Source organism: Podarcis vaucheri (assembly GCF_965113315.1).
Source record: "Podarcis vaucheri genome assembly, chromosome: 2".
In the NCBI taxonomy this organism is placed as follows: Eukaryota; Metazoa; Chordata; class Lepidosauria; order Squamata; family Lacertidae; genus Podarcis; species Podarcis vaucheri.
The window spans coordinates 68,229,398-68,254,307 of NC_138760.1; the positions used below are offsets into that span (position 1 = coordinate 68,229,398).

Here is a 24,910-nt window from a genome sequence, read left to right on the forward strand (position 1 = left end):
AGAAACGCTAGCAAGAAGCATTGTTTACTGACTGTGGTGTCCGCACAGGGAAGTCACCCCCTTATTGCTTCTGGTCAAAGAGGGTGGGCAGGTCTCTGAAGCATGACAATAGTGGCAAAACCCCGTTTGACGTGAGACTATTGCAGGGCGTGTCTACACCTCATGGGAAGAAACAGAGTGGTGTAGTGAGTGGACCATCAGTCTTGGATTGAGAAGTCAAATCTCTGTTCATCCAGTGACCTTGGGCCAATCACTATCTCTCAGTCTATGGGATGGTTGTAGAGTGTGAATATCAAGATGGAGCTGGGGGCAGTCATGGTTGCAATTTTGAATGCCTCAGAAAAAGATGGAGTTAAAACTAATAATTTGATCACGATGATGGTGATGATGGTGTCACCTTCACCCCCCCCCCATTTTTTCCCTTTCCTCAGGCTCCATATCAAACTGGAGAACTGGAATGCAGAAATAATAGGGCAGAAAAAGAAAGGATCTGGATGTCAAGGATGTGATCATATGGCTAGAGCCCTATCTTATATATGTTTACTTATTCCAGTGATATTTATTCCCAAGTAAGTGTGCAGAGGATGGCAGCCCTGCGGTACAACCCTACACATTTCTGCTCAGAAGTAACCACTTCTATGGGATTTATTCCCAAGTTAAGTGTGGAGTGAGGGAATATTCACTGTATGACCCTTTAAATTGTCATAATATGCACATATATTATGGCAAGGACCGTAAGAATGAGGATTCAGTGAAAGGAATAGATGCTCTCCTACATCTGCATACCACTGTTGAACATTGGAAATGGTGGAAAACTGTTTCAGGGAAGCTTGTCTACCTTGCCAGTTTTCTTCTTGACAAGGCCACGATGGTCTTCCAATGCATCACCTCAGTGTTCTCTGAAGCACAGTTTGAATTCCACTGGCTTGTAGGTGATTTGGGAGGAGGTTCTAGCACATTGTTTCCTTCCCCTTTTCTAAGTGGTACATTCCATTCTATAGTCACTGAACTATGTAGATTCTAAAACTATTGCCTTGTTTCTTTAAACAGGTTCTGAATTCTTGTATGGAGATCACCACATCCATGCTGCTGACTTGCTGCCAGAAATCTGTCAGGGTAAAAATCTGTGCAGTCCAATCTTCCATACACATTGGCTGCCAGCTGTATACATTGCTGTTCATTCTTCAAGCAAGTAACCAGGATCAAGTCAAATCTCCAGGAAGAATCTAGCACCTTCTGAGGACTTGCTGACCTATTCATGACATACTTGGCTATGTGAGTGCCTGTTGTTTGTTAGTGCAGGTGTAAAACTACACCTGATCCTAGCAACATTCACTCAACAGAAAGTCCCACTGTGTTCATTGTGGCAGACTCCCAAGAACATGTGCATATGATAAAAGTCCTCTTGCTAGGAATGGACAAATCAGTCTAATTCTGGTTCGTGTTGCTTCCACATGTGTTCATTATTAAGTCTGCTCCACCCATTTTCTGCATTAATGAAATTCTTATTAAAATATGTACTTCCACTATTACAGGGTGGTCCAAGGGCTGCCTTTTAAAAAACCATTTCCCTTCTTGTTTTACAGGCACAGTCGAACCTCAGTTGTTGAACGCAATCCATTCAGCTTCCAAAATATTTGACAACTGAGGTGTGGCTTCCGATTGGTTGCAGGAGCCTCTTGCACTTAAGCGGAAGCTGTGTTGGACGTTTGGCTTCTGAAAAATGTTCGAAAACCAGAGCATTTACTTCCAGGGTTTTGGTGTTCAGGAGCCAAAACGTTCCAAAATGGAGGAGTTCAGGATACAAGCTTTGAGTGTAATAGACTCTTCAGGAAAACTCAGCTGCCCCTGCAATTAGCATGCAAATATTTTAATGGGGCTGCAAATGAAATTCAAAAGAATGTGATGACTGTGCTGCTCCTTCCAGGGATATTGTAGGCAGTGGGGAGGATGAATGCCCTCATGGGTCCATGGGGGCAGCCACACACCCCCATACAAAGTCCCCAGGATGGCTGGCACATCATCACATCCTGGCAGTCTCAGAGGCATTTGTGATTCCATTTTGAATGCCATCACAGCAGTAACTGGACTTTTTGGCTGCTTGGATCAGCTCAGCTGCTGCCTGCAAAGGAAGCCGGGAAACATTTTTAAAAGGCAGACCTTCTAGCAATAGTGTAAGTTAGCTCCCCACCACGGTTTGCAAAAATCCAAAAATCTGAGGGATAAGCATGCTCTGATTTGTACAGCAGCCCAGGAGGTATTGATCAAGCCAATTCGATAGGAAAATAAACTAAGGGAATTCCTCAAGCATCTGCACCCCTCCCTGTTGAATCTTAGATGCCTAAGGATCAATCAATCAGCTACTAAAGCTACAATCATATTTTGGGGAAATAAGCCTAACTGAACACAGTGAGAGCAAAGATTTATCAGACTGAGCTATACGCATTAATTCACAATTTACATTTTGAATTCAATACAAAATACACTCAAGATTAAATGGCAAAAAATGTGTTGTAGCACTGTACATTGTGAATGACACATGCATATTTAGATATCCAGGTCTCTCCACAAGATATTTGGAATTGGGAGCTCGACCCTTTTCTAATTTTTGCTTCTTGGGTTATTGCAGGGTGACCTAACCATTTCAATGAATGAGCTGGCACATGAATCTTGTAATTTACATTCAGGGCTTTAAAATAAATATCTGCTCAAAACCAGCACACAGGCAAGACACTGCATTTTCAGTTAGATAAGTTGGATTTTCAGGGATACCAACAGAACAGATTCAACATAAACCTTTTGAAACATGGCAGCTCTTTTAAAATGGTAATATCCATTCCTTTCCCAGGGAACTTTACAATCATTAACCAGTCAATTATCTGATTTTCTGCAACATGGAAATACAGGAGTGGCCATAAACAAAATAGTATTTTTAATTATGTTGCTAAATAATTACTCATCCACATATATGTGCAGAAATTTATCAAAATTCTGTACCTGCTAACAAGACTTCAAGATCTGGTTTCAGTTAATGCTGACATTTAGTAAAGCTATGATTTAGTGGGCAATGAATTACACAAAGGCAGTTGACTGTAAGATATACTAGAGATGAATAATATAACAGCATGGGGCAATTCTTTACTACTCATTCCCATTGTGGTTGTGCACTAGTTTAGCATACACAACAGTGTGCACCTGGTGAAGAATTAGCTGCACATTCAACCCACTGGACCTGCATGACTGCTTGCTAGTGTCTTGCTGGTGTGTGGTTTCTCCAAACAACATTTTAGGCTCTGAAACTGTGAGCCATTAGAATACTGCTCAGCAAAAGAGAAATGTCTGGTCTGACAACAAGTCAGGCATCATCGCTTCAAAAGGGCAAGAATAAGACAGCTCCAACCTGGATTTTAATGACTTGGCTAAGTTTCTCAGTCTCAGCGCGGTGAGCTTCCTCCAGACACACTTTCTCCTCCTGGTGCTGTTGTTGGAGCCTTGTGATCTCATTTCTCTGCTTCTCCAGCAGCTCTGCCTTCCCTTTCTCTGCTTCCTCGTGTAAACAGGCTTCTTCAATGTGGAGGAAAGAAGGAGAAAGCACGTGGACATGAGTGGCTTTCTGTAGTATTGGTTTGCTTCCACCCCCACCCCCCACCCCCCCCAAGTGCTGACTGTGTAGTGCATTAGTTCCAATACCCGGCTGACTTGCCATTCAGTGTGTTAATCTAAATTTCACTTCACACTTTGGAAGGGGCAGTTTTACAAATGCAACTGACGTACTTGCATTCCAGAGGCCTCTTGAGATATATGCGCCGGAGTGTGCTAGATATGGCCTATCCAGGATGCAGGCATGCACTATTTTTGGACTCCCTCTAGAAGAGAATTGGGGTTAAGAGCAGGAGGTGTGAACTGGTTTGTTTACAGGTTTGTCCTAAGGATTAATAAAGCAGTGTTTGTGGATCTGCAATGGGCCACCAGAGCTTGTTGGCCCTTTAAGTAGACCATGACCCACACCACCAGACCCTAAAAAGGCAATGAATGCTCAGAAGACTTTTGGGCATTGCCTGCAAATGCCACATCTGGGAGATGATCACAACTGTGGAAGGATCGTGGCTGCCTTTACAGTCCTCTCAACTAATATTCGTTTAGCTATTTGGTACAGCTTCTTTATTGGGCAACTAAAACTGGTTTACGGGATTCATATTTAGCACAAAAGATGAGCACAATACCATGTAAATAATATGCATGTAGTGCTTTGAACACTTTAAACGAAAAATGTGTATATTATGTGCTTGCATCAAATAATAACATGGTTGACTGATCAAACAGTTATGCTCTTTCCGATTCTAGGAGCAGCAAGATGTTTCAGGGGCAAACGGCTCGCTTGTCTCCTTTGGAATAAGAGCCCTGGAGGGTTATAGTGTTTTGTAACATCTGCATGTACTAACAAATATACAGGCTGAGCATAGATGGAGGCTCCAAAGTCTGCCGTTCTCACATCAAGGCTGCTGGCAGAACAGCCTGCATCCTAGGACAGCCCAAAGTCCCAGATCATGTCTCTTCTCTTTCTTAAAAGCTGCCGATTCACACAGCTTGCTGGCATCATCCTCAACCAAAACAAGGGTGGAAAGGTATGAGAAGACAGACATGCCCTCTTGACCCTTGCCAACTTTGCTATCCAAATTCCAGCTACTGAGAGCCATCAGCTAATCTCCTTAAAAAGGGGAAGATAGGTACCTGTCAAGATTACTCACAAACCCAGGTATTTAACAGAAAACTAGAGCTGAGCCAAAGTGTCTCAAAAGACATTTTCCTGAGAAAATTCCAGAGGGTTTACTTCCATCGTCCCCCAAAAAGGGTGATCGCTTTGCAGAATTGTGGCCAAATATTCTCTGCCATTTTTTGTGGAGGCCACCATTCCTTCTTTTCCCCCTTTCCCTCCACATTCACTGCCCTGGAGCAACACCTGGGGCATTGCGGAAAATACAAAATGGTGGCCAGGCTGCCAATACTTCTTCCTGCCACTTGTGGTGGTGGTGGCAAATAGATATAGATAGATAGATAGATAGATAGATAGATAGATAGATAGATAGATAGATAGATAGATAGATAGACAGACAGACAGACAGGAACGGGAAGAAGGTATTGCCACTGCTAGTGCTGAGCCCCTTCTCTGAGAAACTGTTGTAAAACTTCTCCTCCCTCTGGAGAAATTTGGTGACATGTTAAATCCAATTTGTCTGCACACAAATAAGAGAACTTTGAAAGGCCATTTCCACACACAGCTCTAGAAATAAAAACCATTCACCCATCTGAGTCAAAAATCAATGAGTTGAAAGGGACCCCAAGAGAGAGTCTGCCCTACTGCTCAACAGCTACAGGGCAGGAATGGTGCGCCCAAATTCATGGTTTGTTTTGGGACTGTATTGCTTGTAAGATCTGCACTGTGACACAGGCCAGTGTGTGCTGGTTTGTAAGCAATGCATTTGAGAGCAGAATGTCAAGCTGGCACAGTTAGTGGAGAAATGCAGAGATTACTCCTTTGCTCAAGTAATTGGAGTAAACCTTGCCACTCCAATAGTGCTATGTTCTCCCTAAAACATATCAGGAGCATAGCTGCACATTTAACAGCTATAAAGGCAGTTATACGGATAAATGTTGATTCTTTTTACATCCTCTGCTGGAACTACCCTCTCCTTCAAGATATTGCTGCTTCCCCCTCCTGACCGGACTGGACTTCACTGTTCGTTAAATGGAGGTGTTGCTTATTTAGGGGAAATTCCTTGGCTAAGTGAGACAGCGCAGCTGCCAAAACTTTAGACCACGGTCAGTTTTTCACCTCACTCAACAAATACATAATTCATCTCAATAAATTCTACCTGCCTACGACAAGTAATATCAGGACAGGCTAGTATCATGGGCATCACACAGAATGTAGACTTATACGCTGCATGGATGAAATTAGTTTCTCATAGGAATTTTAGAAAGTAATTTTATTTATGTTCCACCTGGGAGTAGCTTATGCAGATACTGCTAGCATTACTAATGCTCTGTTGTTTAGGGAGAAGTGTGCCTGTCCTGCTCAGTTCCTTGCACCTATATTGCCTAAAGCTTCAGTTTAATATGCACAGGGGAATCTATGTTATCCAGTGTTGCACAGTTGTTCCAGTCTAACTAAGCAGATCTGGATATATAAGAAACCTCCCAAACATGCATCATTTCCTGAGTCTGGGTACCACCTGTCTACACTGCGTTGCTTTTAATGAGATGCACATTTGAAAGTGAATCCCCAATTCATACTCTGGGACAGTTAGTCACTTGTAAATACCATTTTAAAATGAAACTAGAGCTGGATTTGATGGGCTGGATTTGCCTCAGATCCAGAAATCCTGGATTAAAATCCCTATTCCATGTTGAAATTTAGGGTGCTATTTTGTTTTTGTTTTTTTTTAAAAAAATAATTCAAATATTACAAGAAAAGAAATGTTGGCTAGCCTAACTGATTTTCCATTGCCATTTGTAAAGCCAGAATATTAAATAATCAGATTGCAGGACTGTAAAATGCTTGGTAAATGTCCACACCATCTATTTCCCTAGGATTTAATCACTGGCGATCCCGGCTGTTTAGAGCAACAAACTGGCACATCCACCCAAAAGAAGTCTACTCTCCAGTTAACAGTCTAGCCTGTACACATCTGTCAGCAGACCCCAGACTACATATCAAGGCAAGCTGGAAGTTCTACCAGGAAAAGATCTACTCATGAATAAGCACCTCAGTTTGCTGCTTGTCATAGCAGGTGGAAGCACTTACCCACTGAAGGCTGGACTCATAAGTTACCATTTCTGAAGCCTTTGTTTCTGCAGCTAGATGTACCTGTCGTTACCTTTTCATGTGTTCAATGCCTGCCCTTGTGAATACATGGCCAGGATTGGTTGGGACTCTTTACATATTACCAGTGCTATTTTCCTAGAAAAACAGGTGCAGCAACCAGGGCTTTTTTTCAGGGGGAACTTACAAGAACTCAGTTCTGGCACCTCTCAGGTGGGCACTTTTCCCATTCGAAGAGGACGAGGGAGGTGTTCACAGTGGCACCTCTTTTTCTAGAAAAATAGCACTGGCTGGAACTCACTAGGAACTCACCCTTGATCCCTTATAATGGCAATGGTGCTCATCTGAGGGGTGCCGGAACTGAGTTCTTGTGAGTTTCCCCTGAAAAAAAGCCCTGTATATTATATACCTTTAAAAAATAAAATAGACATTGCTGATTTTAAAATGGAGAAGCTTCAAGATGATTTATGTCTGTTTGTATCTTACCATTTTCTGTCTTCAGTGCCTTTAGTTCACAGGATGCCTGTCCTCTTTCATGCTGAATTTTGATCTTTTTCTGTAGAAAAGACACAAACAGGATCAAAACTCTCTCTTTTTCCCCATTCGTGAATGCTGAACCAAAACTGGGAAAGAACTACGCATTTCTGAGAAACCTTTATGCTGGCCAGTATTGGGACATTTCCTCCTGGTTTCCTGAGACACTAAAATAATTCAGCAATTCTTTGACATGGGACCTGCGGCACAATGAAAATCTCAGCTCCTCAGGCAGACATGTGACTCCCTCACCTCCCAGAGGACTGCCCTAGTGTGCCAGGAACAGCTACTGCACTGAAGGATGTTTCACAATCCACTGCCAGGCTTAATTTCTCTTAGCATGAGAACATGCCACTGTGGCAAAGGGTTGGCGCGGCAGTGCCTTGATTCACCCCAATGAACCAGCTGCCTGATGGTGTGAACAGGGAAGATCTTGCTGTGGCCTCGGACATTCCTCTTTCCTGCTGCCAACTCACACGATGAAGCAGAGAGAGTTAAAAGAAAGATCCCCTCATGTCTCAGAATGTGCATAGATCATAACACCCACCCCACTCCCTTGAGATTTATGAACCTTCCTCCTCCTTCTACCTAGCTTTCTGCTTTGCATCCTTGCAGCTGGCGTTCCCGACTCCAAGCCCTCCACCTTTGCAGAGCAAGGAGCACGTTGGGCCCCTCGCTCCCTCGAGGGGAAGGAACAGCTGGAAAACATGAAGGAGGCTTAAAGAACTGACAAACAAGGAGTGTGTCTGGCATCAAACTGCACAGGGCCGGGGTGTGCAGAACACACTTTCCAACGGCCTTGCCATGCACCTCCCCTTCACCCGAACTTCACACCGCAGATGCCCTGTTCTGCAAGAGCAACTGGATGGTCAATCGCGATGTCAGGCAACTGGGGGAAGCTTAGTTTGCTGCTCCTGCAGATCCACAGCTCTGAGGATGCTTTTTATAGCCAGCTCTGGAGCCTAGAAATAGCCTGTTCCAGGGCGCAGAGTGAGCGCAGGAATGAGAAGGGTTTGTGCGCGCATATTTTTTAAAAAGGGGCAATAAATCACAGGCAATTACAAGGATAAAGCCCAGTCCTAATAACTCCTCCAAATATCTGGCACAAGCAAAACTCGCTTAGGCTGCCGTTCAAGCGGTTACATCATCACCCAAGGAATGCTTTGTTAGAGCGTCAACTGCTGCTACCATCCCCACTTGAGCTCTGGTCCTGTCAGAGTTTCCATCCCAGCCTCGGTTTTAAATAGGGGTTTATATAAAAATGGGATTTAGGACCTTGCTTGGTAATATGGACTTGGCAGTCCTCCTCGTAGCCCCAGGCGGGTCAAGTTTATTTGCATTAACAACAATGGAAGAAGGAAAACAATTATATTTAGTCATTTCTAAATGGCCCAAGAAGGATGGGTTTTTATCCCTTCCCCACTAACCCCAACAGGCAAGGGGGCTCTTCACAAATTCCACAAGGGGCTCCCTCCTTGATCACTGTTGTGTTTCTGTGACTCCAGGCCTGTCTTTTAGCAGCTTGAGAGCAATGGTAGCTGGTGCTCAGCAGCGCTGGTGGGGTGGAAGGCCGAGAGACCAACAGTAGGTAGAAGCCGATTCTTGTTTTGTCCCCATCTTCCTCCCTGCTGAGTCCTACAAGGTTCCTTCACACTTTGTTTGCCCCACGCCTAGAAAGCACAGGTCTAGCTAGTTTTCTGCTTGTTGTCTGCTTTCAGGTCAGGACCAAATGGTCTTCTGTTTGCGCCACTGCTTTCCCTGGGAAAACAGTCTCTTTACTACTGAATTGGAGCAAACGTCAATCTGTGGACAAACCGGTTGACATTCCTGGGTTTTTATATTATTATTTTGGTCATTCAGAGGTCACAGTGTGTCCCTAGAGATCTCTGCACTCAGCTCACCTCTGCATAGTGGGCAAGCATCCCACTATTTGTTTATATAATCCTGTATCTCACACTCAAAGACAGAGTTGACTAGAACAGGCAGGATTTTTCCAGGTGTTATCCATATAAGTATTGTGCTCGTCTCAATTTCGATTCATTCTAGTCTAAACAGCAAAGGTAAGGTAAAGGACCCCTGGATGGTTAAGTCCCGTCAAAGGCGACTATGGGGTTGCGGCGCCCATCTTGCTTTCAGGCCAAGGGAGCCGGTGTTTGTCCACAGACAGCTTTTTGGGTCATGTGGCCAGCATCTGGTGCAACAGAACACCTTGACGGAAGCCAGAGCTCATGGAAACACCGTTTACCTTCCCGCCACAGCGGTGTCTATTTATCGACTTGCACTGGTGTGCTTTTGAAGGGCTAGGTTGACAGAAGCTGGGACAGAGCAATGGGAGCACATCCCATTGTGCCATCAACCTTCCAATTGGCAAGCCCAAGAGGCTCAGTGGTTTAGACTACAGTGCCACCCGCTTCCTAGCAGACTGAGGAGGTGAAGTGGGTGAGCACAAGCAGACCTGTTCGTATTAAGAGTCCCAAATATTGTTACAATAGTACTCTTTTTTAAAAAAAATCCTCACAAGGTTGGCATGTAACCTATTTTGGTACAAATTAAATGCAAGTCTCTGGTGCTTGTGAGATTTAAGGGAGCAGGAAAGGCCTGTCACCTTGGCCCCCCTTGTGTGGTGTAGTGGTTAGAGTGTTGACCAGAACCTGGGAGACCTGGGTTCAAATCCCCACTCAGCCATGAGGTACCTTTGGAGACCTCGGGTCAGTCACTGCCTCTTAGCTTAAACTACCTCACAGGTAGTTCAACTCCTTGGAAGAAAGGTAGGATATGTAATAAATACCATATTTTTTGCACCATAACACTCACTTTTTTCCTCCTAGAAAGTAAGGGGAAATGTCTGTGCGTGTTATGGAGCGAATGCCTACGGATGACAGGGGGATCTGCTGCAGTCGTGAGCAGAGGATCCATGGTTACAGCCTGCACCAAAAAAAATCACGCACCCACTGTTGCCTGGGGCCACAATGGTGCAAAAACATGGTTACAAAGCATGGATCCACATGGATCCTCAGGATTTTTGCATTGGGCCACCCCAAACTCACCGTCAGATCACATGTCTGTGGCTGCCGCATGAACCACAAAAATCATACATCCACTGTTTCGTTTATAATATTTTTTTTCTTGTTTTCCTCCTCTCAAAACTATGTGCGTGTTATTGTCAGGTGCGTGTTATAGAGCGAAAAATACGGTAAATACCCCCAAGAGTAAGGGTGGGGAGGAAAGAACAGCCAGTGAATGGGTCTTTTGCTTCCTTCATGGACTACCAAAGGCATTGGTGTCTGTTGCCGTTCTGAGCCACCATTTCTTCTGATCTCATACAGCAGGAATGGTGAATCTGTTGCTTTATCTATTGTAGGGCTGGAAGGGACCCTAGTGCAGGAATATGCAACTGCCCCATACAGGAATCGAACCTACAACTTTGGTGTTATTGGACTCCAGCTCACATCAGCCCCAGCCAGCATGGGGATGATGGGAGTTGTAGTTCAGGAACATCTGGAGGGTTATAGCTCATCCCCGCTCACAACTCCAACCACTATATAGAATGCAAGAAAGAGCCAAGGGTAAATTGGGGAGGGAGAATTAGTACAGCTCCTTTAAAACTCATCCTGGCACTTGGAATTTCTGCAATTATTTCGCAAAACAGACTTCGAAGGATTTGCTGTCCGCTGCTATGTCTCTAAAGGAAGAAGTTCATGCAAAATGTTTTGGGAAGCTGTGGGCTGCAAAAGGACTTTAAAAACATAATGATGTGGGCATCAGTGCCCAGTGAGACAAAGCAGAGAGTTTTGGGCACTGCTTGTTCTGTACATGATCACACTGTCCTACATTTGCTGCACTAACTACTAGAGCCGATCTCTGCCAGGTTTTCTCTTTGTAGAATGCTATGTATGCGGTGGAGGCGGAAAGATGTTTCAAGATATAAAATAGCTGCATAGCGTCTGCTTCTAATCAAAGGTAGCATCCAAATTCAGAGAGCAGTAGAGTGAGGTTGGGCACTGTTTTGAGGATAGGATATAGATGTTAGGGAGTGCTGCAGTAACCCTATGAGTCTGGGTGGGTTGTTTTTTTTAAATACAGTGTGTGTAAAGATAGATAGCTGGGTAAGAAAGAAGAGCACATGTATCTGTTGTGTGTATTACAGTGACTAACAAAAAAAGAGAGATTAATTTCTGATAGCAAAATGCCTTCCTCAGCTGCTCTGCTATGAATCAAAGGGTCCTGTCAACAGATGGTTTTTAAAGCATCAAACAGCACTTCAGACAAGTTTGTGCTCTGGGATCCTGGAAAGATGCAGGCTGTTGTTGTTTATAAATATTTTTAATTAATTAGGCAAGAATTTCAATCACATTCAGGAATAAATAAATAATGGGGGGAAATGCAGTTGAATGAAAATGAAAATTAAACACACACACACACATATACAGTGCAAATTTGGGTCGTTTCATTCACAATCCCTGGAAAAATAACCATATTCTGTATCTGTGATCTCTGTAATGTTATTTGGAACTGAAGCAAGTTATCTTGGTTTAAATGGGTATCTCTGTCAGCTCCAGCCACTATGCATGGGGTTGAAGATTAAGACATATAAGGAGTTAATATGGCTTTTGTGGAGCATTATAAAGTCATGATTTTCTACATTACATGCATCCATACACAAGGGGTTTTCTTCTGTGACACAATCACCATAATTAAAAAAATAAAACACATATGGCAAGTCAAAGAGAGAAGGGGAGAGCCTCATTCCTTGAGTTGCCTGTCTCCCTGTCAATGTGCTGTTAAAGCTGGAATGCTCCCAGTCATTTCCTTTGCTTTACAGCAGTGGTTTGGGAAGTGGTATGGAAGTTTTACTTAATCACAAACTTGGCAGAAGGCACCAGACACCACCTGGAAAGTCCTTTGCCTCCAACTTGCTGGCCTTACTCTTTCTCTTTGGTTCCAATTAGCCAAGAACTGCAGACTCCAGAACTTGGAAATTAATCAATAGCCAACTGGAATGCTCTATTGATTAGATTTAGATCTGGAAGAAAAAACAGTGGTACCCCGCAAGACGAATGCCTCGCAAGACGGAAAACCCACAAGACAAAAGGGTTTTCTGTTTTGGAGGCGCTTCGCAAGACGAATTTCCCTATGGGCTTGCTTCGCAAGACGAAAGCCCATAGGGAAATCTCCGGGGACCTGTTTTAAATTGCTGGCGGTCGGGAGCAAAGACTTTCGCCCACAGCCGGCCTTCAGAAGAGGTCCTGGACCTCTTCTGAAGGCCGGCGGGGGGCAAAAGTCTTTGCTCCCCCCCGCCTGCCTTCCCGGGACAGCGGAGACTTCTCCGCTGCCCCGGGCAATCTTTAAATGCTGGCGGGCGGGAGCGAAGCGTTCGCTGCCGACCCGCAGCATTTTAAAATCTCCCCGGGACAGCGAACGCTTCGCTCCCGACCCCCAGCATTTTAAAATGTCCCCGGGACAGCAGAGACTTCTCTGCTGTCCCGGGCGATCTTAAAATGCTGGCGGGCGGGAGCGAAGCGTTCGCTCCCGCCCGCCAGCATTTTAAAATCTCCCCAGGACAGCGGAGGCTTCGCTCCCGCCCGCCAGCATTTTAAAATCGCCCCGGGACAGCAGGGGCTTTTAAAATGCTGGCGGTCGGCAGCAAAGCCCTCCTGTCCCCGGAGCTTGCGGGGCGGGAGGTGGGAAGAAGGGCTTTTCTTCCCACCGCCAGCCTTCAGAACAGCCTTCTGAAGGCTGGCAGTGGGAAGAAAAGCCCTTGTCCCCCCCCCCAGCCTTCAGAAGAGGTCGGGGGACAGACTGTCCCCGGACCTGGTCTGAAGGCAGTTTCCCTAGGAACGCATTAATTGATTTTCAATGCATTCCTATGGGAAACCGTGCTTCGCAAGACGAAAAACTCGCAAGAAGAAAAAACTTGCGGAACGAATTAATTTCGTCTTGCGAGGCACCACTGAACATTGGTTTTTGTGTGTGTAAATGTAGACATAACCAAACAATTACCGTACATGTAATGGACATGATGTAGGGTTAAACTTAGGCTGCAATCCTAACTACAGTTTCTAAAGACTACTTCCACTCTGAGCCCGGCTTCGGCTGGGGAGGGCGGGATATAAATAAATTTATTATTATTATTATTATTATTATTATTATTATTATTATTATTATTATTATTTACTTCGCTGTGTAAACATGTGCTGATGCTGAGCACTTTGTGGATCAATCAGGCCCTATACTGTAATTAGTGACCAGCTTTATGAAATGTGTGAGCTTGTGAAACATTTAGAACTGTGCAGCAACCATCTTTTTATTTTATTTTAGTTGGCAATATGGAAAGACTTTTAATTAAAATTAAGTAAAAACATATGCCCTGGACCTCTGCGGGTAGAACATTTAACAACGTCATGAACCCCAAACCACTGCCAAGTTTCATCTTTTCAGCTTGCCTGTTAGGCAAAATTTAGTTACAACACCTTTTATCCTATTATCATCATGGCTTAGGACTTAACATATTACCGTATTTTTCGTGCTATAAGACGCACCAGACCATAAGACACACCTAGATTTTGGAGGAGGAAAACAAGAAAAAAAAATATTCTGAATCTCAGAAGCCAGAACGAGAGGGATCGCTGTGCAGCGAAAGCAGCGATCCCTCTTGCTGTTCTGGCTTCTGGGATAGCTGCACAGCCTGCATTCGCTCCATAAGATGCACACACATTTCCCCTTACTTTTTAGGAGGGAAAAAGTGAGTCTTATAGAGCAAAAAATACGGAAACTTGTCCTGGCCCAATCAAGCTCTAGATTTCTGTTATCTGACATTTCCTTAAGGATGAGGTGTTGTAAATGTTCACCCCAATATAGAGCAGGAAGTTATGGCTAATCCCAGTTTCTATATTATACAGTGTATACCTGTGAAAACACAGGCCCAGTTCTCTCTCTCAAACAAAATATAGCACCAATTTTTAGAGCAAAGAGCGTTGCAAAATTCCTGTCTGCAGGAACCTGTGTGTTCCTTTACGCTTCTCGTTTTTCTTTTTCTCCTCAATCTCAGCTACAGCACTAGAAGTGTGCTTGACTAGGACTAGGGTTCAGCTCATCCACAAAGCACACCCCCAAAATATGGCCAGTGGTACAATTAGTTAATTTTAGACACTGGAGTGAATGGTTTTACCAGAAGGAAAAAGATTCCCCTTTCATTAAAAATATGAATTACAGCGGTACCTCGGGTTAAGAACTTAATTCGTTCCGGAGGTCCGTTAACCTGAAACTGTTCTTAACCTGAGGTACCACTTTAGCTAATGGGGCCCATCACGCCGCCACCGCACTATTTCTGTTCTCATCCTGAAGCAGAGTTCTTAACCCAAGGTACTATTTCTGAGTTAGCAGAGTCTGTAACCTGAAGCACCATACTTTACCCACCTCATTTAAGCCCAGATCTCCTCTCTTATGAGAGCAGGATCAAATTTAAATGATCCTGTTAGATTTGCTGTGACTCCAGACCTTCCAAGTGTCTCCAAGTGACCTTCCTGATTTAGAGAAGCTGTCCCATTTTCTGATTTGATCCCGGAATGTCCCACTTTTCCTTAGGATGTCCCTATTTTCATTGGAGGGTATGGCATCATCCAACCCCCGAGCCACCTGAAGGCAATTCTGTATAGGGAAGCTTTTAAAATGTTTAATGTTTTAAGTTTTTATATATGCTGGAAGCTGCCCAGAGTGGCTGGGGCAACCCAGGAAGATGTGTGGGGTATAAATAGTAAAATTATCATTATGGAATGGGGCATCCCTATTTGCATTGGATAAATGTTGGAGGGTATGTGACTCCATTGGGTGGTTTCCCGGTAAATCATCCTGGCAGCACAAGGATTACTGCTTCCTCCGCCTCCCACTGTAGGCACCCAGTGCCCTCCCCACATCTGCTCTGGAAACCTGCAAGTGGTGGTGAGGGAACTGTGCAAGCAGAAATCTTTGTGCTGACGAAACTGTGCACTTAGTGCCATGTTGCATACAACCCATTTTATTTATTTTACACAACATGGTTTATTGTTTCTTGTGGGTGTCTTGAGTGAGTTCATAACTGTGCTAATAGACTTTTCTGATTTTGTGACTTCACTGCGAGTTGCTGTGTGCACTGCCAAACAAAAAAGGGGCATACCAATTTCCTGAGTCCTGGAGAGGGCTCCTCTGAGGGAATGTTTTCCCATGAGTTCTCACACACATAGAAGACTAGAACCTTTCCCCCTGATGTTCTGGGTTCCCTATTTCTTTAATAAAAAAACCCCATGTAGGGCATTTTCATTTATGTGGTAGAAGTATCTAGTTGGCATGTGAACCTCCACCTACTATCAGGAAGGGTCACCAAGAAACAGGCTTAATGCTGTTAAGTTCTTATTTCATATAATAAAGAGTTCTTCACTTTGCAGACCCAGAAAGAGGGACTGTTTATCAATTAACACAGCGCACCCTGGGGTGCCATGAATGATGGTCAGGGGTGCCGCAGGCAACACTGGCCTCTATCCCTCTTTCCTTCCCTCCCTCCTCTGATGCCCTCTTGTGTCTCTGCCTCCCAAAGGCTTGTGTGGCTGTTTGTTATAGGAGCCCTGGCTACAAATTCCCCAGGCAAATAGGGGAATCCTCTTCCTAAGCCCCTGTGGGGCAGCGTGAGGAAGCACCTCTCTTTGGGGCGGGCCGGCGGGGGCTCAGATACGAGGAGCGGTGGTGGCAGCTGTCTGGAGGACTCCCAAGGAGAAGGGAGAGGAGAGGAGGCTGAGGGAACACTCCACAAGGGAGGGTGTTTGAAAAAGGGTGTGGGACTGCAGGCTCTGCAAGCAAGCGGTGAGCTAACTGGGCTCCTGAGCCCCACAGGGGTGCCACAGAAAGAAATTAGTTGGCCAAGGGAGCCATGGACTCAAAAAGGTTGAAAACCTCTGGGTTAACAGGTAAATGCACTTTCATGGGAAAATGAAAGTAACCGCATAACAAACAAAAGGGTGGAGCACGAACTCAATAATAATTACAGACAATGTTTAACTCCATACTACCCATTATTATAGTTGTCTTCATGTGCTGCTTCCGAGAATGAGAACTTTGTGTAAAACGCGTGCTTGCCGCTATGGGGTTGTGTGCGCGCACGCATGTCTATAGCATATATATTTTGAAAAGTTGTTGTTTTGTCTGTTCTCTATGCATTTGGACACTGCGTAAGACATCACAACTAAATTATGCATGATGGTGCCTGAGATCAATGAGCAGTTTTTTGTCTATGTTTGGATACAACCGGACACCATTTTTAGGGTTGCCATCTTTCAAAAAGTAAAAAACCAGGACACCCTGAGAGTTGTTAAGCTTTTCTTTAAAGGTAAAGGTAAAGGTACCCCTGCCCGAAGGCCAGTCGTGTCCGACTCTAGGGTTGTGCGCTCATCTCACTCTAGAGGCCAGGAGCCAGCGCCATCCACAGACACTTCCGGGTCACATGGCCAGCGTGATGAAGCTGCTCTGGCGAGCCTGCACCAGCGCAGCACATGGAAACGCCATTTACCTTACCGCTATAAAGCGGTACCTATTTATCTACTTGCACTTAAGGGTGCTTTCGAACTGCTAGGTGGGCAGGAGCTGGGACCGAACAACGGGAAGCTCACCCCGCCGCGGGGATTCGAACTGCCAACCATACGATCGGCAAGTCCTAGACACTGCGGTTTTACCCACAGCGCCACCTGCGTCCCTGAGCTTTTCTTTACAAAACGCCAAAAAACCCCACAATTTTTTTGATTGACAAAACACCACCTTTCAGAAATTCCACCAGTTCCGCCTTTGAAATCCCAGTAATGTCCGGAAAATCTGGACATGTGGCACCCCTAACCATTTTGAAACATGATGGTATAACTTAACTTTTCAAAACTGTACTGATTACAGGGTTTCTTATAATTCCTGAGCAATGCATGTGACCTACACACACACCTCTAGAGGACTTCCCTTGGGATCACCTGCTGTGCAATCATGCACATCCCATAATGGTCCAGTCAAGGCTTCTAGTACAACTCTTGCTGCTTTAGTCTCTGTGCCTGTTTGCTACATTTTTTAAATGAGTCACTGCTTTTGCAATGCAGCCGTATTGAGAGAATGTTACGATATTCTTGCAGAACACAAGAAGGTAATGGAGATGCAGAAGAGCAGCTGGACCCTGCCACATGTGCTAACAATCATTCTCCATTTCCTGGCCTCTGTTCATGCCTCTGGGGCTGCAGTCCAGTTAACACTTCCCTGGGAGCATGTCCCATGGAACTAAATGGGACTTAGTTCTGAACAGAGATGCATAATAGTGCATTGTTAGTGACTGTTTCCTCTTTTAGGACAGGTATCTGGTTTTGACACAGGGTGTGTTCCTAACCACAGTTGCAGATGGAAAGATGACCCAAAGGGAGAGACAAGAGTAGAAGAAGTATTCCTTTGTCTGAATTTCTGGCTGCGTGCAAAGTAGGCTTCATATACTTTTCCTCCATGATATGTATCCCTAGAGGATCCCTGGAAAATTCATGTATTCACCATCACATCTAATATGCACCTCAATTTTCAGAACCTTGAAACCAAAAAAAAAAATTTGCTGGTGAATGTAAATGTGCCATGGAATCTAATGCACACCTTAATTTTCGCAATGTAATTTGGCCAAAAAAGGTGAGCATTAGATTCGTTGTTATTGTGACTTTTTATATTGGATCAGATCGTTGCTATTAATGTTTGATGTTTTGTTATGTTTTTATATGTTTTGGAAGCTGCCCAAAGTTGCTGGGGCAACCCAGCCAGATGGGTGGGGTATAAATAAATTACTACTACTACTTCTACTATGATGCAACCTTCTTAATGCATATTCTTCCATGGATACTTGGAGGATGAATGTTACAGCAGCATCAGCTCATATAAGTGGGTTAAAGGGTAGTTTTCCTTCAGACCTTTCTCCAATATATAAAGCTCACTGGACTGTTTTGTTATGGCCATTGACATATAAAATATTGTAATATATAACAGGTTTTATGTACAAATTAATTGCAGGTGTGACACAAGTATTACTTGGACTTGGGCAGTTTACTACTACTACTACTTCTACTACTACTACTACTACTACTACTACTAATTTATTATTTGTACCTCGCCCATCTGGCTGGGTTTCCCCAGCCACTCTGGGCGGCTTCCATAGAAACCAAAAAACACTAAAATATCATACATTAAAAACTTCCCTGAACAGGGCTGCCTTAAGATGTCTTCTGAATGTCAGGTAGTTGTTTATCGCTTTGACATCTCCTGGAAGGGCGTTCCACAGGGCGGGCGCCACCACCGAAAAGGCCCTCTGCCTGGTTCCCTGTAGCTTTGCTTCTCGCAATGAGGGAACCGCCAGAAGGCCCTCTAGGACACACTGTTCAAGCGGTCTCTTCTGAACTGAGCTGCTTCTCAAACACTTCTTCTCCAATCCAACCCCAGAAGCAGCCCATTCAAGGCATTTCCTATTAAGGAAAAGACTGTGGGTTCTTCTTTTCCATCTGATCAGTCGTCTTCCAGATGGAACTCCAGCTCCCATCAGCCTCAGGCAGCATAGCCAATGATCAGGGATGATGGGAGTTGTAGTTCAGCAAGATCTGAAACGCCACAGGCCTCACTCCTGCCTCATAGGATAGTCACTTCTCTCTCAGGCAGACCACCATACTTATACGGAAGAAGAGAGAGCACAGCAATCAAAACATGGAAAGAAGAAAGAAGAGGTCGATAGCCATCTTCCCACTCTGAAAACTGGTTGGAAGTGCTGTCCATGTAACCTTCTGTTGACAATTTGTGGACTGTCTTCTTCAGCTGCTTAATATATGCCTGGGAAGATCACAGATGATCATTGGGGGGGGGGAGTTGTTGGGAATGGGCTGTAGCTCAGTGGTTAAGCACCTGATTTGCTTGCAAAAGGTCACAGGTTCAATCCCCAGGATCTCCAGGTCAGGCCAGAGGGGACTCCTGCCTGAAACCCAGGACAGCCACTGCTCTGTCACCAATGCTGAGCTAGAAAGATAGACCAATCTTCTGACTTCCAATGCAAAGTTGATGATCAAGGCTACTATCACTTTAAAGTATGGCCAACCCACACAGGTCACAGCACAAAGAGATGGTTAACTGCAACCCAAGAATGCGTGAAAAGCCCCCACCAAACGCCCTCTTATTCCCACACAATTATTCCCAGTGTTTCCTCTTCCTTGTACATTGTTCTAGCCTGCTGATCAGGTTCTGCTTCCTTACATTTTATATAACTTGTTGCTTAGGACGACCACTTAATGCACCACCATAAAACCCAAGAGGATTCAAACTGAGGAGCCATTACTATAATAGAAGTACAGTATATCTCAGCATGGTGCTTGTGTACCTGCTTAGTCTCCTGTCCCCACACCAACTGTTGCCGGCCACATTCTAGTAACCTGCTCTCCTGCCTTTGGGTTGTATCCCCTCAGGTTAAGGTGACCTGGCCTGGTTGTCAAGATGAAGAGTCACAGAGTAGACCCCTGAAACTGATGGACATGACTTATGACCCAAGTTAAGTCATGCCCATCAGTTTCATGGGTCTACACTCTGTGACTCTTCATCTTGACTGCCAGACTTGGACCAGACATCCCTTAAAAGAGAGGACTTATTCAAGCAGGGGAAATGGCCTCTTTAAAGTCGAATATGTGGCCACCCAATGGATGTAGTGTCGTTCTCCGAACAGTGCAATATGTTCAATCCAGGTCTGGGGTGAGGAAGCCAGGGCTCAGCCCCAATCTTCCAAGATGGCAAGGTATCTGCCAGCCTTCCTCTCCATCAGAGATCAGACTGCAAGAACAGAGTGTGTGTTGTCCTGTGCCAGGCGGAGGAATTCCACACCCCGATATAATGTGTCTCTGCAATATCCTGGCAGTGCACAGCAGCATTCTTATTGAACACATCCCCACAGGATTCTGGTGTGCTGCACCAAGACAATCGCTTCCTTATCTTCTTACTCTTGGGAGAAACAAAAATAAATGACAGGAAAGGCTGAGGCCTACCAGAGCTCACAGGCCTGAAATGGCAAAGCAGCAGCTGAACAGCTCCACCTGAGCAGATTAACGCTGGCTAGGATCCCAAAGTCAAAACCTTCTCCACTCGGAGGGTATTTGTCTCTTCTTTTGAGTAAGTGCCAAGGGGTGGTGGTGTAAGTTTCCAACCTCAATTCTTGCACATGTGCAAGAAGCACGGGATTTAGGTTACTGCGTGGTCAGAGACAAAGCTTTTGAATAGCCCTCTCTGTGATGTGCGGGGAAGCTGCCTTCTACAGAGCCAAACCATTGGTCAACAGAGCTCAGTATTGTATATAGACAGGTGTCTTTCTAAATCCTACCTGGAGATGCTGGGGATTGTTGAACCCGAGACATTTAGTGTGGACACTGTATTCTTTGTGCTACACTGTTAAAACCTTTTTATGTGCACTGGGCAATTTAGATTGTGATAGTTTTAGCTGGTTTCATGTTTCACCTCTCTTAATTTTATCATATTTTTGGTTTGTATTATAATATAATGCATTTGTAGTTTTAAATTTATTTCCATGCCACCGTAAAATCTATTATTGGACTCAGTGCAGTTTATAATTTTTAATATAAATAAATAAAATACTATTCTGAAGAAACCTTAGATAGTTATCGAATGTTGCTTGCTTCTGTTCAAAGGAGCCGTTTAAGTGAATTCATATTTCCCAAACCAATACACAAACCCAAATGCAGCTGAAATAAATTAAAAAATTAAAAATTTGTCCAGTAGCACCTTAGAGACTGACTAAGTTTGTTCTGGGTATAAGCTTTCATGTGTATGCACAATTCAGACTTCTCCAAATTTTGGCATGCAGTTGTCCAACCAAACAACATCTATTAGGGGGAAGTGTGCATATATTTGTGAAAATAATATACAAAAACTGGGGGAAATTCCTAGCAAAAATGTGTAGATTAGGGAAAATGCACATACAAATGTGTGTTGATTTCCACGCTGACTTTTAAAAAGAACATTCACAAACCAATGTGGAAAGCTGATTTTAAGATTGAAAAATTGGGAAACTGAGATTTGTCTAGCTTAGTGTAGGGACGGAATACTTTAAGATGATATTCATGGTGTGAAATTTGTGAGAAGCTGTCACTCAGATTTGCTTGGTGTAAGTTCTCCTAAGTATGGATAGTAGTAATTTGAGGGCATGGTATGTTCCCATTCTAGTTCTTTCCATATCTCTGAAAGTAATCTCCCAAACACTGTCCCTCCTGCTCACTGCAATTTAAAAATGTAGTGCAAACTGGAGAAAAGTTGCTGTCACAGCTCTGACTGGTCTGATAGAAAATTGTTTGACTTTGCTTATATGGGGATTAACGTACTTTGCAATACAGTTAAGCATATTTATTGAGTAGAGACAGGTGCACACTGCAACAAAAAAGAAAAAAAGAAAGGAAGAAAAGAGCAACAGTCACAGATGTTCTTTAGTAAACCTTCCCACAGAATTCAAACATATAGAATAACATGTTCGTCTTCTGAGATCTCTTTTTCCCTGAGAAATGAGCAAAAATGTGTGTCAAGAAAGGAATGTTTATGGACAGTGAAAGCTTATGAATATTTACTTGCAGAAAGATTAAGTTATATGCTGGGGTTTGCCCCATCATTTTGGCAAGGCTTCATTTGAGCCAAGCTCACCAGGCTTCAGCCCTAGAAAAATGTGCTCATTGTGCCATATTGAAAGCAAGGACACTTCTGAGCATGGGCAAAGTGTGTTTTCTTTGCCAGTCTGTAACAATGGCCCATCCCTTCTGCGAACAGAAGGCAGAGTTTTGTGATCAGTGGCTTGAGAACGCACACATGTATCTCTTAGAAATTAACAACGACACATTATGAAATCTGTTGTTATAGCAATCTGTCCGAATCAGGAAGCAGAAACAGTCACACCTGACCGTGGCAATCAGAAACAGACTTATTCAAACAACATGATTCAAAAGTGAATTCATCTTGCTTGGTCATGTAAAATGAAATGCTGTATTTTGTGGTAGATAACTGACCACTGAAAGAAAAGGCAGCACAGCTTTTTTCATTCAAGCTACTCTGTAACTTATATAGACAAACTGCAATCCTACACATGTTCAGTGGGACTTACTCCCAGGTAACTGTGTTCTGTATGCTGTTGTATATTATGCAGCTTTAATGGTCTATTCCAGGGTTGGGAACCTGTAGTGCAAGGATTGTGTGTGGCCCTCAGCCTAATTTCATGTGGATAACCAAAGGGTGTGTGTGTGGAGATAAGGCATGAGCATAGCCAAGGGAGGGCAGAGGGGCAGCTGTCCACCCCCCCCCAGCAAGTGAATCAATAAAAATACTTAACTAACTGAGGTTCTGCCCCTACTGACATGAAGCCTGACCCCTCCCCAACATACGTTATATCCTGGCTATGCCCACGGGGTAAGGAGTGGCAGATAGAAAGGCAGGTGGCACTGTCTACTTGGAGTTTGGTGCCCACCTACTGCCAGCATATGCCCCCAAATTTATCCTCAAGGCAGCTCTTGGAAGAAAACAAAGGTCCCCAACATCAGAGAATATATTAAAATTCAGAGGACAAGGATGTAAACATTAATCAGAATATGCCAGTTCCTGAACAACCAGCATAAATGTTCCAGCAAAGCTGTGGGCTGTTTTGTGGCGGTGGTTTTTTTAACAGGAAATTGCCAATATCAACATTTTATCATACATTTCGCCACACACACACACACACACACACACACACACACACACAAGCATGAGAACAAGAGGCTATTTACAAGAATGAAGACATTGTCCTGATTTCGGATTTTGAGAAGCTTGAAATGTACACCAGAGCTTCAGGGTAGCTGCCTGATCTCTCACTTGAGTTTAACAGCACACAACTGGAACGCATAAAAGTACCCAAAACCTGTCTTTATACAATGCTGGATAGAACCTCACCTCCTCTAACCCAGAGACAGCACCCTGAATCTGCACGCTCCCATCCTATCTCCCAAACAAGCCTCGCATTTGCTTTGACTTAAGCTGAAGACTGCCAAAACAACTTTCTTCTTTCTAGGACAATAATTGGGAAAGTGCTTTTATTTTCTTAAAAACAAAGTAGCAACGGAGAATATGAGTGGAGATTCCCGCTGCCTTTCACGGAATGCACTCCCTTTTAAAGACGTGGGATCTAGCACTTGCCAGGAGCGACCCTGGAGAATTACAGGCAGATGCTTTGGAAAGACCACACATAACTTTTTGTCGAGTTTTCAGAAACCCAACCTATGACCTCGGCAACCAGAAGCGATTTAGGATACACGACCCACGTTTTAACCCCGGATCACTTGATCCAGAATTACTACCCCACCCTACCCCACCCCAGGGTCTACTGTCAGCCAACCTGCAGGACCATTCATTCCTGCATAAATACGTGCAGACTACTTTCCCTGCATCATCACCTATTTATTTATTTATTTGTTTGTTATTATTATATTATTATTATTTGGTTACCGCGCTTCATCTGTAGATCTCAGGGGGCTCACAACATAGAACTATAAGATACAAAAAAAAAATCATAATAAAAACAAGAACCAAAACAAACCACCACCCGAGGAAATCCTTTCTTCTCTGTGACAGCTTTGCACACCCAACCTCCACCCTCCCACCCCCCAGGGAAAGGCCAGCGAGCGAGAGCGTTCACACGTGACGCGAGTTTGAGCATGCCCCACGTGTACACGCCCGTCGAACAGCGGCAACCCGGGTCTACAGACACTTCACTGCCCCCCTCCCCAGGTACGAAAATCCCCCACACTCCTTCCAGCCAATCGCGCGTTCCCAAAGTTGCCCCGCGCTCCCCTCCCTTTCAGATTATACTTCGGAAGAAATCTCTTTGTTTGGAAGCGGCTGGAGGGCAACGCGCCCCCCTTCCCAAAGGAAGGACTTTAGTGACCGCTGGGCTCCAGCTTGGCTCCTCGACTTGCTTCTTTTTTGCGCGCGGGGGGGGGGGGTGCGGGGCGGGCTCGTGTCTCTAACTTTTCCTCCCACGCAAGGAGCCTTGTCTCCGGGGCAGTCGAGCACGGTGGCTCGGTTGCTAACTGCTCCTTCCTTCCTTCCTCTCTCTCTCTTTCTTGCAAGCTAAAAGTCTCTCTCCCCGCTCTGACCCGCTCACCGATTAGATGCGGGGTGTCTAGCGCGCCAGACCCGCTGCTCTTTCGTTCCCCTCCGGGTGCCTGTCAAAGGAAACCCGTCCAACAAAACTTCAACTCCCCTTAAAAAACTTCGCGCCCCCCGCCGCCGTTACCTTTCTTCCCGATTCGCAGCAGCCCATTTTGCTCCCCTTGCAGCCCATCCCTCTCAGAGCGCAGCGCGGGGAAAGCTCTCCGCGGAATCCCAGGGGTTAAGAGCCGCCGCCGCCGCCGCCGCGGGACCGGGAGGTCTCCCTCATCCCGCGCGCTGCCTCCTCCGACGACAAGACCCCGAAAGTGAACCTGACAACAGCCTGCATGAACTTCATGCGGAGACCGTCGCGCG

General features: G+C 44.7%; 1 protein-coding gene across 2 annotated transcripts in view; it reads right to left on the bottom strand.

Annotated features, from left to right (window-relative positions):
- Positions 1-24,910, bottom strand: part of CCDC69 (coiled-coil domain containing 69) — a 32,691-nt gene extending 7,781 nt beyond the window's left edge. Inside the window, exons 1-3 of one of the 2 annotated variants that reach the window (XM_082211831.1) lie at positions 24,681-24,910; positions 7,310-7,379; positions 3,401-3,561 (exon numbers count right to left, since the gene is read on the bottom strand). In XM_082211831.1, coding sequence (XP_082067957.1) covers positions 3,401-3,561; positions 7,310-7,379; positions 24,681-24,728 — 279 coding nt within the window. In that variant the 5' untranslated portion in view covers positions 24,729-24,910. Of the gene's footprint in view, positions 1-3,400; positions 3,565-7,309; positions 7,380-24,680 lie in introns of both variants that reach the window. The other variant, XM_082211830.1, reaches the window with a different exon arrangement.